Source organism: Prunus dulcis, chromosome 8, assembly GCF_902201215.1.
Source record: "Prunus dulcis chromosome 8, ALMONDv2, whole genome shotgun sequence".
In the NCBI taxonomy this organism is placed as follows: Eukaryota; Viridiplantae; Streptophyta; class Magnoliopsida; order Rosales; family Rosaceae; genus Prunus; species Prunus dulcis.
Window position 1 is genome coordinate 15,036,236 of NC_047657.1, and position 15,202 is coordinate 15,051,437.

At 37.1% G+C, this 15,202-nt stretch overlaps 4 protein-coding genes across 5 annotated transcripts; 1 reads left to right on the top strand and 3 right to left on the bottom strand.

The window, feature by feature from the left end:
* Nucleotides 1–234: 234 nt before the first annotated feature.
* Nucleotides 235–2,053, bottom strand: LOC117637619. Its single transcript, XM_034372550.1, has 6 exons — nt 1,868–2,053; nt 1,363–1,400; nt 1,143–1,246; nt 903–1,051; nt 686–767; nt 235–525 (listed from the first exon to the last, which is right to left on the bottom strand). Exons 2-6 carry the CDS (start codon nt 1,397–1,399, stop codon nt 412–414), a joined length of 486 nt encoding a protein of 161 aa, XP_034228441.1. The 5' UTR covers nt 1,400; nt 1,868–2,053; the 3' UTR covers nt 235–411.
* A 1,333-nt stretch (nt 2,054–3,386) lies between these two features.
* On the bottom strand, nt 3,387–5,353 carry LOC117638140 (serine/threonine protein phosphatase 2A 57 kDa regulatory subunit B' beta isoform-like). The gene is made up of 2 exons (XM_034373248.1): nt 4,268–5,353; nt 3,387–3,854 (listed from the first exon to the last, which is right to left on the bottom strand). Exons 1-2 carry the CDS (start codon nt 5,324–5,326, stop codon nt 3,504–3,506), a joined length of 1,410 nt encoding a protein of 469 aa, XP_034229139.1. The 5' UTR covers nt 5,327–5,353; the 3' UTR covers nt 3,387–3,503.
* Nucleotides 5,354–7,438: 2,085 nt separating this feature from the next.
* Nucleotides 7,439–10,412, bottom strand: LOC117638824 (probable polyamine transporter At1g31830). Of its 2 annotated transcripts, XM_034373966.1 has the most exons (3): nt 10,002–10,412; nt 9,833–9,910; nt 7,439–9,190 (listed from the first exon to the last, which is right to left on the bottom strand). In XM_034373966.1, the coding sequence occupies exon 3, from the start codon at nt 9,149–9,151 to the stop codon at nt 7,733–7,735; it is 1,419 nt and encodes a 472-aa protein (XP_034229857.1). In that variant the 5' UTR covers nt 9,152–9,190; nt 9,833–9,910; nt 10,002–10,412; the 3' UTR covers nt 7,439–7,732. The 2 variants fall into 2 exon arrangements, with proteins under 2 accessions (XP_034229857.1, XP_034229856.1); XM_034373965.1 differs by lacking the exon at nt 9,833–9,910 and having other exon boundaries at nt 9,977–10,330.
* A 1,426-nt stretch (nt 10,413–11,838) lies between these two features.
* LOC117637881 lies at nt 11,839–12,895 on the top strand. Its single transcript, XM_034372928.1, has one exon. It carries the CDS (start codon nt 12,144–12,146, stop codon nt 12,642–12,644), a length of 501 nt encoding a protein of 166 aa, XP_034228819.1. The 5' UTR covers nt 11,839–12,143; the 3' UTR covers nt 12,645–12,895.
* The last annotated feature ends 2,307 nt before the right edge of the window (nt 12,896–15,202 follow it).

Sequence of the window (15,202 nt, forward strand, 5' to 3'; positions counted from 1 at the left end):
GTGCCATCATTTAAAACCCTAAATTTGGAATCACAACATTTAAAGTCATAACTGTAACCTTATATCCGTCATCTGATCAGCTTTGGTTATTGGGATTGGAAATTTTTTTATGGTCGGGGTTGTTTGGCTGGGTGGTTACCAAAATAAATTAGCTTCTAATGGTTTAATTAGCCATCGCATGCATATGGAAAGGACTGTCTTAACGAACCACGGGCAGCACGATATAGTACAAGATTAAGCTGAAAAGCTACTCTTCATCATTTGGTATTATGCTGCAGTTTGGGCCAAAAGTACACAAAATAGTGAGGGTTATGCATTCAAATGGAGGCAGATATTTCTAACTATGCCTGTAATCACTAGCAGGGGCTTGAATCTAACAGCAGAGCTCCATCTTCTGGTATTAATCTTTGATTACGGGGTTCGCCTGAGAATCAAAGCCAACAGATAGCTGAGGGCAGAGTCAGTTGATGAAAGTGCCACAATGAGTAGCGCCACAAGAACAAGAGTCAGAGTAGCAGTCTTCAGCTGCACGAAACAATAAAACCACCTCAGATTGTAATCGCATTTGTACCCCATGAAAAATGACCAAATAAGTATCCACAAGTTGACTTAAAATTCTGCAAATTCACAACACAGGATTCATAATTTTACATCTTTATAGTGTACTATACGTTTTTGCACATACCGTGCTACGGAAACCTGGCCATTCAATGTACTTCAGCTGACTAGGCTGCTCAACCAGAAAAATGAATAACGATCTCAAACCCCTAAAAATGGAGAAAAACCATAAAACATCACTCTCTTAATCACATATAACTGTTATTCTTATGCAAGTCCACCAACTGGGGATCCGAATTATCAAAGGCCAATTGACAATTTTATGATTTGAGAGGGACCATTACCACACTGCTTCTTTGACAAGACTCAAAAAGTAGGGATCCTGAGGTAAATCATCATCAAAGCTCAATTGACGATGATCCCTCCCCACAGATGCAGCACATATGGTGCCAATACGACGTGCAGGCAAATATTGAATCCCTCCTTTAACAGTCTGCAATAACAAAACCCTAATCCTGAATAAGCGAACATCTAATAGATAATTGGACACAAAATATGAATTCTAAAACAAAAGATAAAATTACCCTTCTAGATGCCATTGAAATGGAATCGTAATTATCAATTTTGGCCCCATTATATTTCCTAATTCCAAATGGCAGTTTAGCATGACCAGAATTATGAATCAAACCTGCCATGGAGTAGAGAAAAAACTGAGAAAAAATTGAGCATCACAACATGGAAAATGTAAATGGAGTAAAAATTCCAATAACGTAATATCCAAGAGAAGAGTGAGGGGATAGTAACCTGAACAGTTTGCCACTGACTGCGAAACAGCCCTCATCCTAGGTCAAAATAGCCGAACAGCATGAGAAATTATACACACACATATATAAAACACCAATAGTGCAAGCTGTTTCAAACAATGAAGCAATTATCAAATAAAGAAGCCATGAACAACATATTATTATATAGACAATCCCAACCCAAAATAAATCAAATGAAGAAGCCAATTATAGTTCAGCTTAAGTGGGAACAAAATCATTTCAGTCCCTTATCCTTCAACTCAGAAAACCCACCTAAAATTTTCAATTGGGTCTTATTTTCATTAGCAAATTCTTAGCCAGCCCCAACCCACCTAAAATCTTCTGTAAATAAATCTACGAAGCTGCATCCCATGAAATGTAACAACTTTCAGTCATTTTTCAATCAAAAATTCATTCTTTTTTACTCTCTTTTTTCTTGGGATTTATTTACATACAATAAATTCATGAAGCACAAAAGAAAGGCCGCAGTTTTGCGAGTTACCCACAACTTCAAAAACGCACCGTCGCGTCCTATACGAAGTGAGAAAAAAGTGGTGGTGCTCACCTGCTCGGCCTGGTCGCTTTGGTTCGCGCGCGCGCACAGTCGTACAGATAGAGAAGGACGAAGGGAGAAAACCAACGACAGCCGCACTGCCACCGTTTTGTTTGGCCTCGAGTCAAAGCGCAGCGTTTTGAATATTGATTACTGAGGGAAAAACAAAATCTTTTGTGAAATAGTTCATTTGAATCAGGTGGATTATTACTTAAACACCTGACATCAATGGATAGTTTTATGTCAATGATTATTTGGTCTAGTGACCTCTAATCCTCATTTTATTGGAAGAGATTTTGTGTTCAAATCTCATTAACTACCGTTGTTGAATTAAAAAAAAAAATTAATTGTCCAAATATTAGCATGTCAAAGTATCTTTTGCTGATGATAAGTGACAGTGGAAAAGAGAAAGGTTAGAGTTAATATCATGTGTTCCATCCTCACATTGTCAAAAGTATTTGGTAATTTTCTTGTTACCCTTCCTCTGTTGAATTCATAAGAAAATCTTTAGACTAAAAAACAAAAGAGAATTGAAGTATTGTTTTAGGCACATTTCTTAAAGTTTGAGCAAGGTGCAACATGACTTCTGTACGCCCAAGAATTAGGTGACATTCAAAATCAAGAGATGAATGGTCAATTTTTAGGCCTTTTTTTCGTTTGATATAGAAACGAGAGATTCGAATTTCGGACATCCAAAATGTGAAAAAATAAAAACTGTTAGACTAACAATTATAATAAAATCCTGAAGTGACAGGACAGACAATTGATTTGTTTTTTTATTTTTGTTTTCCTCCTTTAGGGATTGTTGAATTTCAACTTCAATTTTTCAAAGTGGCCGGCCTGCCTTTTCCAACTTCATTTCATTGTAATCCTCACTACAAGAAAAAGGATCCTTGTCCACTTTCACTAACACTTGGTTTAAAAAGAGTTAGGTAACTAACAACTATAATCTCACATGTCTTTGTCATACAATGTTTCCGTACCTTCTAAGCCACCATATTGAAATCATGTAAATAAGTGAAATGTACACCTATTTAGTTAAGAGAGTAATATTCTCTAATCAAAATTAGATCCTACATGTTAACAAGATCTGACTTGATCAACGATTATAAGGTACTTTCAAGGCCATAGCCATAGGCCTGAAATCGTTGTGACCCCCAAGTTTCAGAAACGTCTTTGAAGTCCACATGAAACTTACAAAACTATGTATAATTCTTGGTAAGCTTTTAAGATGTTGGCCCCCAAGATACCAAGTCTAGCTACGCCACTGTACTTTGGTCACACAATTAGGCAAGAACAAACTACCCGTAGTTGATAAACAATGTTTGATATGTTACAAATGTACTTGCATGTGTGTGTGTGTGTGTGTGTGTGTGTGTGTGTGTGTGTGTGTCTTGGTCTGGCTGGCATTTTGTGCTGGGTTGGTTGGTTTCATATGGAAGGGAAAAGTTGTATCTTTTTTCTTACCAAATGCCCCATTAAGCTTATAATTAATAGGAAGACTACTTATAGTTATGCCTTGTATAATGGAAATTTGAAACCAAAATCAAAAGCCAGCAGAGACTTCTGTCTACATTTCAGTTTTAAATTCAATGCGAAACACATAAGAAATGTGGTGGTTGGAGGAACTGATGCTGATTGTGATGCTGGGCTGCTGCCATTTCTATTCTGTCCCATTTCTCCTTCCTCTTGATTTCTGCTTGGTGAGCTTTGGATTCTCTGAGCTCAATTTCTTCAAGGCACTTGGAGTGCAAAACTGGATCTATTTCTTCTAGCATCACCTTCACGTTTTCTGTCAATTGTCGGACGCTTTTGCTCCAATGCCACTTTAAGTTCTTCTCCATTCCTTCAACCACAACCGGAAACACTTCCTCCATTGCCACCGATATCATCTTTACGAACTGCTCGTTGTTCCAAACGTAGAGTGCTCGCTCCGCTACCTAAATCCAACACAAAACAAAATATAGCACTTGTTAAGACCGTGATGGTAACAATATGACATGTACTTTCAGAATTCTCTATGGAATTTTGAAGATTGCAGAAGATTATAGTACTTACCAATAAATGCAGGACCCTAAAGCTAAAACTAAAGCTATGTAAAACTTAAATATGAATTCAAAGCATAATAGGATTTCAAGAGGCTTTTACAGGGAAAATTTTCATTCTTAGCAGCCATCAGCATACAGTTTAATTGTACCAGTTCAAGCATGGAAAAATGATAGGTATTCAATTTTTTATGGATTTGTTAATGATGTTCTGTTTGTTTGCTAAGAAAGCATAGGAAAAAGAAGATAGATTTGGATTCTTGATATCTGATTGGAAAGTTGGCAAGACAGAAGAAAAAACCATGTACCTGTGAGTTCCAACTGTTCAAGCATCTTGTTATCTGGAGACATAAAGGCAGGGCTAACTTCCTATATTGATCAGGGTCAATATTCTCCACCAATTCCTCCAATTCCCCAATCAGCAAAACCTCCTTGTGGCAATTAGTCACAGGCCAATACCTCAAAATCCCTCTAACAACAATCCCACCAAGCACAGGCTCCTTCTGCACAAACTGAGACACGCAATAAGCCAGCTGCCTATGGTAAGCTTGCATCCCCTTTGTCTTGTGAAAAGGAATAAGCACCCTCATCAAGAACAGCTTGTGCTCTTCTTTTAGTGGAACTGTAAAGCCATTGATGATGCTTCCCCATATCTCAAGCAACTCTCTGATCCCACAATGCCTCTCTGTCTCAAACACATAGTGCAAAAACACATCGTTCATCGATTTCCTCATGAACGAACGGTAGAATGTGAATCTGGAATATATTCTGTGGTACACATTCTTCAAACTATCACGTTCCCTCGGGTCTTCTGATTGGAACAAGGCAAGAAGATTGACAAGAAATTGGTTATCAATGTAACCTCTAAGTAACTTAGGATCTGTGTTGATCACGAGCCGGATGAGGATGTCATAAACTAACTGCAGGTGTGACCATAATGGGGAAAAGGTAGATATGTGGTCTTCATCATCAGGGAATTCTGCAGCATTGGAGGGATTGGAAGGAGGAGGGAGAGGCCTAAAGAGGTTCAAAGATATCATAGAAATGAGAGATGACATAACTTGATCATGCAGAGGCTTCTTTGAGGATTTTACCACAGACAGAAGCTGCAAAAGCTTGTTCCTTTTGAGTTCTTGTTGTGTAGCACATTCACTTGGATCAGTGAAGGTGAAGACAAAGGTGCAAAAGGAAATAGAAGAAAGAATTTCCTCATTTTCCAAGTTGGAAGAAGAACACCCAATATTGGTGGTGCCAATCTTCTTTCCATTAATACCAGTTTCAGTCTTTGAATCAAGATCAAAGAGGTGTTGAAGGGTAGTAGATTTTCTCCTTGGTGAAGCTCTTGGTGTGTTGTTTTGAACACCCATTTTTCTTCTCTCTCCCTCTCTTTTTCTTCTAAGCTTTTTCTCCCTCTATCAGCCTATGCACTTTATGAGCCTCATATTGTTTATGAAAGTGTGTAATTGGTCATTATTTTTCCACTAGCTGCTGAAACAGAGAACACTTTGCTATTTCCTATAGATCTGTTTTTTACTTGTTTTGGCTCTTAATTCTACCATAAAGGCCAAAAAGCCAGCGGTGTTATATAGACAAGAAAGTGTTGTAATATCCGTTCAATAGCAAAGACTGCAATTTTAACAGAAACCGAATTAGCTGGTGAAGTAAGGTTGAAAGCAAATACATCTTTCTTTGTTCTTGCTCCTCATCTGTGTGAGTGCCACGTGGATTTTGCCTGGTTTTTGTAAGTTGCAGACATAACAGCTTGTGGCAACTCATAAGAGAGGATGTTAGAAACATGACAACATGTCATAAATATTAGTCAGGTTCAGCTTGCATGTGCCTCACCAACCTATCGGCCTCCGATTTTGAGTGGGGGGGCCCAAATTGTAAAATGCAAGCCTCACTTAGTAGGCACTTTCCAAGGGACTGTTTGGCAAGCATATCACAAAAAGGCCAGGCTAGAATGAGGGGTTTTTGTAAGGGGTTATAATGAGTGGGTCCTTAATAGCTGTTCGATCCAGTGTAAAGTTATTATTGGACTGTTGGATTGAAACCCCTTATTGTAATCCCTCAACATAGCCCCTCATTATAGAAGCTCCCATCACAAAAACCATCAAAATTGTTCATTGGGTTGGCATTTCATTAGAGAAAATGCGCAGAACCTGAGTTATTAAGCAATGGGATAATCGCTTTTTTGATGAGGACGATAATTGTCAAATCACCAATGGGTTCAGTCAGTGGCGGATCCAGGATTCTCGAACCAAGGGGTCACTGCTTAAAAACTTCGAAATTTTTTTAGAAGAAAATAACACTAGAAAAACAGAAAAATAGTTTCCATCCAAATTTCAATTGTACACGATGAGTTCTTTATTAAAAACTTTGCATTATAGTTTCATAAATCATTTATTTTTCAATAATTTTAGGCACTTTTGTTTATGTCTCATCTAAAAGAGAATATCATTTTTTTATATAAAGAATAGCATGGGTTAGGCCATCCCGAAGAGCTAAACACTCCACAACTGTAATTGATACTTGACCTGAGTTTTTAGCGCCAATTAACCGAATATTACCATTCCAATCATAAATTACAAAATCAGTTGCAGCCAAATTACCAGACACCGAACCATCAAAATTCACTTTAATCCAGTCCAAAGGTGGAGCCTGCCACTTTATGTTAATTAACCCATTGGACTTCTGAGGAGGAGGATATGAATTAATTTTTAAATAATCTAACCCAATGCGCCCAGCCACAAGAAGGGCTGTTTTCAAAGCAAAATAGGCCTTCAGTAATTATTATTTAAAAAAAAAAAAAAAGACTAGCTCACGACACAACACGAATCAAAGATACTCTCTTTTTTCCCTCTCTGCAGTCGAACTCTCTGTCTGTGGCTTTCTTCCAGTGACTCTTTTGCTCCTCTGGGTTGCAACACAAATTCCTTTTGATCTGCTCTACCTTGTCTTTCCTTTTCTTTCTCTCTCTATCCAAAATTAAAACTCACACACCCGTTACCATCGCGGTAACCCATCAACCAACCTCTCTCTCTGTCTTTGGGGACTTTCATCGAGCACGTTCAGTACATCCAAGGGGTCAACAAGCTGCTGGCCAAGGGGTCTGCAACTGTTCTCCTGCGACCTCCACAGCAAACGCCGACATGCCAAGGGGTCAATTGACCCCTCTTGTCCCTTGGTGCATCCGCCCCTGGGTTCAGTGGTCTCAAGTCTGAATCCCAATAACACTTCCCATTTCCCTTCCAAACTTCGACCCCAAAAATATGTCACAAGTTTGTTTGTTTTGATGCAAGATTGAGTTTTTTTTTAGGGGCCTATTATTTGCACGGCAAAATAGTTTTTTTATATATTTTAATTGAAGAATTGAGCAAGCATAAGAAGCACCATAAGATATAAAACCTGCCAATTAATGTGTGAGCTTAAGCTCTGGTCCAAAGAAATGGAATATGTGTCACGTAACTCAAAAAACAAGACAAACCAGAACCAAGAATAAACTATCTTAAAATCCTAGAGAGCTTATCGTCTCTCTTGACCATAAAGACTGAGAGATGTTCAAGTGGTGACGGCAATGGTGATCAAATTTCGGCTCATTGGTTTTCTCACCCTTATCAATGTTCAAATCATAGAAAAACCACATTTTTTTTTATGCACAATGTATGCATGAGACAGATTTCAAGAATTAAGTAAAAGGACAAAAAAAAAAACTAGGATTCACTGTTCAGAGACAACTAACAATGTCAAAATACCAAGATGGCTACTAGAATTCATGAAATCCAAGGTTCGTTACACTGATGATCTGGAGCATGGATATCTGGAAGGTCAGAATTCATGGAGAAATTAAACCATCTCTTTCTTTTTGTGTACTCAACACAAGGCTGCAGAACAAGCCCAATGATCACAGCAGAGATGCTTATAGCCATCACCTTTGGAGAAGCAAGAGCTAAAACTACAAAAATTAACAGTGTCGGAGGAATGCAGATCAAAATCGCTCCGGCAGTACCAACAGGTATCTTAAACGGCCGCGATGCAGCTGGGTGTTTCATCCTCAACTTCACAAATGCAATGAATTCCATAATCATTCCGAAGCAATACAAGTAGTTCTCCGCGGCTACGATCTCTTGGAAGCTCAACCACGAGAGCAAAATAACGCCCGATGCAGAGAATAAAATTCCAACAAGAGGAGTACCATGACGAGATCTTTTGGCAAAGATTGAAGGAAGCATCCCACGTTCTGCCATACCCAGAAGTTGAAAGGAGTCGCTGCTCATTTCAGCCACAAACATACCCATGTTTGACAATGCAGATGCTGCTAGGACCCAGAATCGTAACCATACACCTCCAAGCATTTTAGCAATGTCTGCGAAATAACCATCAGACCACAGATCACGATCAACTGGAACAGCTCCAGTACCGATCAGAAGGGGGAAAATGTATCCAAACACAACCAAGATAAGAGCATAAAAGAGAGCTTTCGGAAGAGTTGTAGCGGGGTTTTCCACCTCCCCTGATAGAGTACTAATGGAATCCCAGTAATTAAGATTCCAGAACAGAGTGTTCAAATACAAAGTCCAATTTACGCTGTCCAGATTTACCAAAAACCACCTGGAAGGATTTAGCTTGGGGATTGCTATAAATCCCATGAATATGAAAGGAAGAAGTGAAAACACCCCCAGCAAGATAGCAGCCCAACCCACTATTGTTAAACCCCTGTAGTTCATGTAAGTGAGAATCGCAGTCAAAACCAACACTGCAATTGTCCTTGGGAGACCACTTTCCAAAGCTGGAATTGCTGATTTCAAATAGTCCAGAAACAGAACAGGGTATAGAGCATTATCAATTACCCCACTAAGCCATTTCATCCAACCTTGCTGAAAGCCCCAATATGGACCCAAAGCTGATGAGACCCAAACAACATACCCTCCATTCTCAGGGAACATAGTACCCATTTCTGCAGTTATCAAGGCCTCTGGAACACTCCATATGATTGCAAAAACCAGAAAACCAAGAAGGGCTAAAAGGGGGCCGGCTGCCTGGACACTGTCTTCGATGCCAAATGGCCCTCCCGAGACTTCATAGAAGATCAAGAATACAAGAGGTATAACTGAAACCTTCTGGTACTTCTGCAAGTTGTGAGAGGACCCTTCCCCCAAACCAACATACTCAGGAATATTGTTGTCCAACATTTTAGCATTACTTTGCTTTGCAAGTGAGTTTCTATGTTTCTGCATTCAACAATAGAAAAGCACGGTTTTCAAGATTTGGCAAGTTCAAATTGGAAAAGGAACAGAAAATTACAGTATAAGGGTACCCATCAAAGAGAAAACCAATTCAATTCACTAACCACTATGATAAGAAGCTTACTTTGTTCCTAGTAATCAGCAAGCTATTAAATTGCGTAGCATAAATTTTCAATTCAAAACCAACAACTTTCCCAATCAAACCCTAACCAATCCGTGCACACCTAACCAGGAGTATTTCATTGAACTTCTCTTAAAAAATTTAACAAAACTCTACAGAAAGCATACTCCTTTACCATTTCAGAATCGTATTTATTGGGCAGAAGATCAAATGTTTGTTCAGTCTTTGTCATGCAACCAAAGTAAGATTCTTTACGCAAATCACAAAGGAATCATCTCAAATCAAGATATGAATTTATAACCACACAAAAAATACAGGCAAATCGGCACAAGAAACACAAACACAAAATACCCACTAAAACTAGCAACACAAATTGATCAGATAAACCAAATAGCAATGTGGGTTCTCTCAAAACAGCCATAAAAACCAAATCTACCTTCCAATTGAGCCAATTCCAAATCAACAAAGGGTTCAAGGAATCAATCAAAAGAAACCCAAAAAAGTACCTCTTTTTTGGCTTAACGATCCGTGACCGATTTCAAGAAAATTCAGTAAAGGAACCAAAAAGAACCCAAAAGGGTTTCCTGTACATAAGAAAAGTAAAGCAAATGTAAAAAGCAAACGAGTAAAATGAAGAAGAAGAAGCTAACCATGAAAAGGAAGAGATAAACTGACAGACTACTGTGGATTTGCGGTGCTACCGATGCGTCGTAATGTTAGCGAAGTGACTCTCTTTGTGTCCACCACCACGCGTCTATCTCAGCGTCCACCCACGAGTCTGCTTCAGCCTCTGAGTGACGAGAGTTTTGCATTGCCGACGCACTTGGAGAAAAAGAAAAACAAAGATCTGATTTGAGCGTGCATGAGAGTTGTTTTAGCGATGCCAAAGGTTGTTTTAGATGTAAATTGTAATAGATAATCAAAAACAATTTTGTAGTGTTGGGTTGAAATTATGGATTGTTGGTTGGATTTGTCGAGATTTTTGGTGTGTCTACGAGTACTCGTGCGGGTTAGTTTTCTCCTCCATTTAACTTTGGCAACAAAAATATTTTTAGATTGTGGTATTTCTAGTTTAGGAATGTTAGTTAATGTTTAGAATTAATGGTTTCCACATATGTTAAGAGTGCACAAAAGTTTGTAATTGTGTGAGAACATATATATATTTGGATTTCAAGTAATCCATTTTGATCCTTTAAAAAGAATTTGTATCGATATCTTGAATATCAGAATACTCTTTAAAAAGATTACGTATGAATCGTTCACAATTTGTTTAAACAAAATTTGAATTGATGCAATTTCTCTGTTGGTAACAAATTGTAACACAGCCCATACTTCAAATGGTAATGGTCAAAAGAGAATGGCCCAATACAATGGGGATTATAAGTACGCTATTGCCCTAACTTCCAGACCTCAAACTTTGGACTTCATATTCCGGAGACTTGAGATAATTTACATTTTCGATTCCATTATGATAGTTAATCAAACAATGAAATTAATTTCCATATTTTGATTCTCATTTTCAACCAACAAAACTGTTTCTATCCCCATTCCCATTCTTATTCTTATTCTCCCATTATGTTCTATTTGCCAACCAAAAGCACCATCTTAGTAGCCATATTTGTTTTGGTTATACTCTATCCACACCACGAAATAAAACATCCTCATTTGAAATCAACAGTACGTAATTTTTTTATCAATTAATTCTTAATTTAGTGATACTTCTCTTTTCAAAGTTAGAGGAGATTTAGACTTCGATTCATCTTCTCTTGTTGATAATAAAAACACAAACCCTTTCTTATTTGTCCACTTCTCACTAGGGTGAGTCACACTTTGAGCTATCCAAGCAGGCTTATCATATCACCCACCATGGGCTTTATCACCAAATAAGCTAATCAAATTTAGTGGACCAAATATTTAAATTAATTTGGTGAGCCATTTAGAATTTTGGGTTCATGGTTGTTTGAGCGCATAACTAGTTAGCACACGCTCAAGGCCGACCCTATAGGTTACCATGCAACCAAAAGACCCAGACAAGTTGATTTATTTTGCAAATATTGTATTGAACTGAATAGCATTTTATGTGTCAAAGTTATCATAATATATTGTGCATACTTGATAAAAACTTTCAACACACGAATACATCCACGATAGGGTTTTCGTTTTGTATCTTATACGAACAAGTATAACTATATTCGCAAATCTAAATCCTACTATAAAAATGTAATCCCACCAATTGACGGCTAAAAACGTCTTCATATCGAATAAAATTCATACTATTATCAAATTCAAATTTAAATTTTAATATGAAAAATATAAATTCATGACATCGCCAATTTATAAATTATATTCTAACTATAAAATTTTATGTTAAGGCGTAATTTTCGGGTGTATTAGAAAATAAAAATCGGTGGCAATCTGTCAATCCTTGTATGGAACCTAGAAAGAGAGTTGGTTGACCTAATATAAATCTAAAAATTAAGAAGAAGAATATCCACTTGTGTTCATACTAGTAATTAGTCATCCATATGAATAACCAAGCTTAATCAATAGTCACCCCCGCCAAAAAACAAAACAAACTGATTCAGTCCAATACTAGTTTTTACACGTGGTGCTCCCAAATGGATTCAGCACTCTCACATGGCCCACCAAAACAATCTGTGGACCCCCCCACGCGCTAATTAAGCGCGTGCACAATCCCCTCAGTGCCTAAAAACCACTCCTCTTCTCCCGCTTCGCAAACTCTCTCTGAGAAAAATCAGTCTTTCACTCTAATCACTTCTCCGAATCAAAATCAACGACGGAGATCCCCAATCCCATATGGAGATCTCCGCGATTAAAAACCCTAACCCTAACCCCAATTCCAATCACCATTCCCATTCTCCGAGCTTTCTCCTGCCCAACGGCTTCGGCGAAATCGAGATCTCCGATATTGAGATGATAACGATACAGACCGTGACCTACACCAGCCTCAAGGACCTGTTGCCGGCGTCGCCTCCGACGATCATGTCGCCGACGCAGAATTCCAGCTGGCACGAGATTCCGATCAAGAACCCGCTCGTAAAGCACGCGGCTTTGGCTTACCTGCAGCCGATGTCCACGCCGCCCGAGGTCGGGGACAAGGGGCTGTTGCGGATGCTCAGGGAGAAGTGCCTCTGCGAAGGCGCGAACGGGGTCGGGTGCTTCGCGTGGCTCGGCGACGTCGTTTTGAGTGGAGTTAGGGATGTGTTTGGGGGCGTCTGTAGGAATGGGTGCGAGATTGGGGATGAGGAGGATGAGGATGATGAAGAGGACGACGACGAGTACGTGAAGGTTGACTGAACAGAGGGGCAGGGGCATTTTTGGAAAGTCAAAGTGTTGACTTTGACTGGTAGACAGTACAGAGAGTGAGTGAGTGAGACTTTTATGTATAGAATGTTTTTTACATTTTTTTATTTTTTTAATTTGGGTGGTGGGTGAGTTGTGAATAGGTATACATTGTGTTCGATTTATTAATCGCCGAACACATGATTGATTCGTGGAAGAGAATTTAAATTATTATTTTTTGTTAATAAAAAATTATTTGAGAGAAATATTCTTGTGGAATTGTATATTTTGAAGGTTTTTTTCGGAATGAGTTTTGTGCCTTTTTTTTTTTTTTTAAATTTTAATTATCCAAGTTTAGTGTTTAACCCTCAAGATTTGGGCGATGAATAGTCTAATCGATTTAAAGGATGAGTTCAACTCTTATTGGTCTGAATTCTTAACTCGATGTCAAACTTGAATTATCAATCTAAATTCATAATTCATATCTAAATGACACCCTTGTTCTTCATTAAACTACATGTAGTTTGTTCATAATTTATAACAATATATTTAACTTAGGGTGTACGCAAGGGCGGAACCACACTAAGGGCTACAGTGGGTTGTAGCCCAGTGTGGTTTTTTAAGAAAAAAGTATATAAAAATATCTTTGTCATTTTACTTTTATTTATTTTTATATTACTCTATTTACTTAAGTTTACAATGTAAATAATGAAGTACCCTCCATTTGGATTCAAATAAAAATACTAGAAAATCAAATTCCCACCAAATCAAAATATGAAAAATCGATTTTAGTGCAAAATGAAATTTATGCTAAAAATGATGGCTCATTAAGTCAATATATACTTCATACTAAAATCTCATAAAATTAAGTTTTCTTATTTGATGTGTGAGGAATAAAAGTCGCAAAAATTATTTTGAGGAAATGATTATTCCGAAAACCCATTTTTCATACATAGTCAATATTTTTACATAAAACAACTTTTCATGTATGATATGAATGCATGAAGGAACCTATGGTCAATCTAGGTAAAAAGCCTTAGATGTTCAATCCAGTATGGAGTTAAACCCTATTTGGTTTATGTTAAAACTTATTGAAAATTAGTTTATGGAGCTATGAACTAGCTTGGTTTATATGATTTATTGTTTACTTTTATTTCTAGAAAGACTATAGAAATTGTAAGTACCAAAAAAAATAATAATTAAATTTTTAGCTAATAACTTTAGCTAGCCTACCCGTTGAAAAATTCCTAATTCCGCCCTTAAGTGTACGTCAATTCGAAACCAATATATTTTACCCTTGTTTTTAACCCTATTCTCATTCGCTGAGCTTTTGTGAATTGTCAAAGAAAGAAGAGCCAATTTGGATATTATGAGTTTTCTTGTTCTTCTTCACTACCTTTGTCCCCTTAAGTTGTAATTTGCTTAGATATTAATAAATCTTGTTTCTCATCAGCAAAAATTAAATAAAAAACATTTTGCTCAGATATTAATAAAATCTTGTTTCTCATCAACAAAAATTAAATAAAAAACTTGTTTCATGTGTATAATGAATACACAAATAGAATACCGTTAATCATAAAGGGTAAAGGTAGATGTAAGATGGGCCTAGTGAAATGAAAATTGGGCTTTACCTTAAATTAGCTAAGCCCTAATTCAAACTTCACTAGACTTGTCTTTCACCTAGTTGGTGTGGGAAGACCCACACTTATAAACACTAAAGAACTTTATTTAGTTTTCCAATATGGGACTCAAGATTCTCTATATAGAATATTCATATCTTTTAAAGACATCACATCACGTGTTGAGCAAAGCTCACTTCTACTCAATTTTCTTCAAATTTAATTGATCTCAATACAACATAATATTCAATGTCTATATTTAACGGGTAGAATTACATATTTATAGGGTGAATTTTTAGTCCATTACTACGTATACATGCATGTGCAACATTCTACTAAGATTTGGGGTCAAGCAACCTTGAAAATGTTATGCATTGACGTACTGTTAATGTATGAAATAAGGTAAACTTTTGGTCCAATAATAATTATGCAATGCATGTGCATCCTACTAAGATTTGGGGGCCAAGCAAACCTTCAAAATGTTGTGGTAGCAAATTTTCAACATCAAATGTGCTCAGAGAGACTGGTGGGTGTATGTATTCACATGTTTCGAATAAATTATTCCTAAGGCCAACTCCTTCATGTGACCATGACTACGACGTTTTGGGAGCACAGTCATTAGTATTATGATTAGGATTTTATCTTTAATAGGACATTGGCCCTTGGCACATACGTGCCAATTGATTTTATTTTTTATTTTATTTTTGAAATTAAGAAAAGATAGCATAAGTAATTATGTTCCATTGAAGTCTGGCTTATTATCGGATTTGGTTTTTAATTTTAATTTTTTTAATATGAAAAAAAATGTGAATTTACCATATTATCCTTATTTAATTAATAACTTTAATTTTTAATGTTTGCATTAACCAAGGGTATTTTTTTTAATATTTTGAATGTTTGCCTTTTGTTATATATATATATATATATATATAGATTACTTAAGTGCTAATCTTC

Excerpts from the sequence above, each read along its gene's own strand:
- LOC117638140 (XM_034373248.1), bottom strand. The coding sequence starts at position 5,326 with ATGGGTGTTCAAAACAACACACCAAGAGCTTCACCAAGGAGAAAATCT. Across the intron at positions 3,855-4,267 it reads TGAACAGTTGGAACTCACAG|GTAGCGGAGCGAGCACTCTA; the intron begins GTACATGGTTTT and ends TGTTGGATTTAG.
- LOC117637619 (XM_034372550.1), bottom strand. The coding sequence starts at position 1,399 with ATGAGGGCTGTTTCGCAGTCAGTGGCAAACTGTTCAG. Across the intron at positions 768-902 it reads CTTGTCAAAGAAGCAGTGTG|GGGTTTGAGATCGTTATTCA; the intron begins GTAATGGTCCCT and ends CTCCATTTTTAG. Across the intron at positions 526-685 it reads GGCCAGGTTTCCGTAGCACG|CTGAAGACTGCTACTCTGAC; the intron begins GTATGTGCAAAA and ends TGTTTCGTGCAG.
- LOC117637881 (XM_034372928.1), top strand. The coding sequence starts at position 12,144 with ATGGAGATCTCCGCGATTAAAAACCCTAACCCTAACCCCAATTCCAAT.